The sequence below is a fragment of the Urtica dioica genome, chromosome 5, assembly GCF_054948205.1.
Source record: "Urtica dioica subsp. dioica isolate 48M chromosome 5, U.dioica_male_clone48M_v1_H2, whole genome shotgun sequence".
Classification (NCBI taxonomy): Eukaryota; Viridiplantae; Streptophyta; class Magnoliopsida; order Rosales; family Urticaceae; genus Urtica; species Urtica dioica.
Window position 1 is genome coordinate 35,726,888 of NC_142760.1, and position 3,508 is coordinate 35,730,395.

Here is a 3,508-nt window from a genome sequence, read left to right on the forward strand (position 1 = left end):
GTGTTTTCAAAAAAGTTAATGAGTATAGATTATTACAACGCATAAGACAAACCAACAAGACTATTCTATTTATACACCCGCCTACGGAAGCTTGCCAGCTAAGCAACCCCTCTCTGATGATCCAACAGTCCCGTCTGCATCCTGGTTGAGCTTCAGAAGCTCGCCACGTGTAGAAGAGAATATGAAGGCTTAACTTACTACCAGTAACATTTGAACACTTTTAGAGTATAGACAAGAGTTTATTTACTCTCTTTTTTCCAGTAAATTTAAAATAGAAAGGGTAAATTATAAAGGAAAGAAATGCCATAGCAGAGGTATATAGATTCTCAAGCAACATCAACAAAGCCATCATTTGACTAAGGTATTGATTCAGCTATTGGGTTCGTTGAGCTATCGACGATCAACTTATAATAGCCTCAAATGCAAAACTATCCGCTACAAAATTCAAAACAAAACAAAGAAAAATATCCAAATGAATGTACGATATCATTGAGAGTATCAATTCTCCATGTGTAACCTATCATCACACAAATGCTTAGAAATAAATAAACGAAAAATGACGGGGCATAAACTTATACCTTTTTATTAAAACAACATGCATTTGTAAGAGGCTCATTCATCTGCTGATTCACTTTTGGTAAAAGGGTCTTGGATATTGAAGAAAGATTGGAAAGATGGGGTGACCTCTTTCAGTTCAGGACATTTACTTATTTCAACGTGCGACACAGAATCTGCAACAAACCAGATGCTCTCCAATTTGGGCAAATTGATCAAGGAAATCTTTTTCAGACTGGGAAGGTTCACTATTGTTGAATCCTCATTTTCATATGCTATTATTTCCTCCAACTGGCTGCAGCCTTTGATAGTGATCTCTTCCAGACTCGGCAACAAGGCCTCTTTGTCAACAACAAACAACGTCGTCAATTTCTCACATAATTGGAGAGTCAATATCTTGAGAGCTGAAAATGCCCCGAGTGGCAATGACGGTGGAGAAGAAGCAATTCCATCTCTCTCGGGACCGATCAGTGCGCGCATGTTATATAAATCAAGAAGTTCCAACTCCTTAATGTTTTGAAGCAGGGGAAACATTGCCGGTGAATAATATAACATGTACTCCATCGCACTATAACATTGAATATGGAGGCTCTGCAAGTTTGTTAGGTTCTCGACGGATGTGAAACGGCACAAACTTTCTGCATTGCAGCTATTCACAGTGAGCTTTTCAACATTTTTGGGTATTGGAATCGGGAAATCGTATAGGCCATCATCATGCATTTCCATTCTGGGCCGGGAGCAGCATAGGTTTATGGAGTTCGGGAATTCGCCAAATGAAAACCAGGATTTCTTTCCCACTTCAAATCTGAAATCACACACTTGCGTCGTTGCCGCTCTGCTAGGAATCATCCGAAGATATGCGTTTGAGAGGCTGAAACTCATGAATGCCACTTTTAGAGTCTCCAGCTTCTTCAGAGCTACCAACTCTTTTACACTATCAAGTTCAGCTTCACGTGGCAACTCAATCTAAAGGTAACGAAGGTTGGAGAGATTAGAGAGAAGCCCTTTGGGGTAATTCTTAGTCTCGACACCACCTAAGTCAAGGTACGTCAATTTAACCAACTTTTCTAATCCTCGAGGAAATTCAATGATTCTCGTATTGTTCATGTCCAGCTTAATCAAGTTTGTCAACTTTGAGAGATCAGGCACACACGTCAATTGTGTACAATTTCTAGGCAACAACACAGTAAGATTTTCCAAACCAGCAATGGAACCAGGAAGGGTTCGGATACTTGTGTGAGATAGATCAAGAACACACAGTCCTTTCATCCGCATAAAGAAATCTTCAAAGATACTTTTCAATCCGTTTGTATTGATAAACAATAGTGTCGATAGTCTGGAACACGTTGGAGGTCCGGTAACGCTGATTTCTTTGTTTCCTGTGAACGAAACCTTCTCGAGTCCCTCGTTCCATTTTTCTGCCCCGGATGCCTCCACCAGGAACCGGGAAGGACTCTCGCGCATGATTTGTATCGCCATATCTCCCACCGAGTCATGGAGCTTCACACATTTTTCCTGCATGTGGTTGACCGCTTCGATCAATAAGCTATCACGCACGAGATCGTTCAACATAACGTGACATTTGTCAGTCTTTTGTTTCCATGTACTAGCTCCATCACCACTTCCTAGGCCGATCAACTGGTCGATCAACAAATCTCTAAGGATCATCTGGTCTTCGGAGTACAACGAACAATGAAGAAGATAGTCTTTTAGTTTCTCATCCTTCAACTGATCGTAACTAAACCACAAAATCGCTGTGATTTTTTTTTGACATAGAAGATGTGGCATCTTTTAGCTCCGTTAGCATAACCTCCCACTCTCTCACATCTTTTCTGTCTCTTAAGCTTCCAGCCACGGTGACCATCGCTAAAGGAAGACCCGCACATTCTCTAGCAAGTTGCCTTGCCATTTCGCAGAGTTCTGGGTCCAAAGCCACGTCTTTCCCAACCTTATCCATAAATAACTCCACTGCCTCTTGTTGCGGTAGAAGTCCCATTTGTATTATCTCATCACATTCCATCTTGCTACAGACGTTGCGAGAACGAGTCGTTAGTACTAACTTGCATCCATTTCCAAGGGTCGGGTCGGGGATTCCGACCTCTTTAAGTGGGTATTCTTCCCACATATCATCGATGATGAGTAGGAACCTCTTGTTTTTGGGCATGTTGAACTCCCTTAACAGCAACTTTGCCCTAATTTCTTCCAAGGAAAAAAATGTCGTTTTCGTTGCCGTTTCGAGCCTCCTGATTTACGGAAAATCGTCATGTCGATGGAAAATCGAACGGAAAAATTGTGGAAAATGGAAAATAAAATGCCGTTTTCCATGGAAAACCGATGTGCCGATGGAAAATCGAACGGAAATAATGTGACAAAATAAGAAAAAATACATACATATTTGTAAATATAGTCCAAATTAAATGTTAAAAAGATATTTATATATATATACATATATATTTTACAATTTTTAATTTTATTTATTTATATGTATAATTTATTTTTATCCAATAAATTTTAGATATTACTAATATCCAATTTATATTACAAATATGTATCGATTTTCGCCGACGTTTAAAACCTTGTTTTAAACACATGTTAAATTTTTAGCTAAAATAACAAAAATATATTTAAAATAAATTTAAATATGTTCATAATTTGAATACATATCTCAGTAAAACTATCTCTCAAATACTAATATTTTCTTTTAATTGCAATATATTTTTTAATTAAAAAAAAACTATCTACAGCCACAATGCAATATAAATAAGAATGCAAATAAGGCCCATTATGTAGTGGACCGTAGAGCCATTGGATTTTCAAAACATCTACCACCAACAAACCTAATGAATAAATAAAAAGCCCAATAAAATATGACCTAGTGATGCATACATCAGTGGAGCAACGGCTACACGAAAGTCGCCGAGATTCGCCGAATGTCGCCGATAATTTGTGATTT

At 38.5% G+C, this 3,508-nt stretch overlaps 1 protein-coding gene across 1 annotated transcript; it reads right to left on the bottom strand.

The window, feature by feature from the left end:
* Positions 1–612: 612 nt before the first annotated feature.
* LOC149398136 (disease resistance protein RPS2-like) lies at positions 613–2,719 on the bottom strand. Its single transcript, XM_089614467.1, has 3 exons — positions 2,381–2,719; positions 1,615–2,283; positions 613–1,521 (listed from the first exon to the last, which is right to left on the bottom strand). The coding sequence occupies exons 1-3, from the start codon at positions 2,717–2,719 to the stop codon at positions 613–615; spliced, it is 1,917 nt and encodes a 638-aa protein (XP_089470593.1).
* Between the last annotated feature and the right edge of the window lie 789 nt (positions 2,720–3,508).

Bases quoted from the DNA above. Each gene is read 5' to 3' on its own strand.
- LOC149398136 (XM_089614467.1), bottom strand. From the start codon at position 2,719: ATGCCCAAAAACAAGAGGTTCCTACTCATCATCGATGATATGTGGGAA. The intron at 2,284-2,380 runs GTGAGAGAGTGG...AGTTACGATCAG, and splicing joins GCTTAAGAGACAGAAAAGAT to TTGAAGGATGAGAAACTAAA. The intron at 1,522-1,614 runs GTTAAATTGACG...CGTTACCTTTAG, and splicing joins CTCGAGGATTAGAAAAGTTG to ATTGAGTTGCCACGTGAAGC.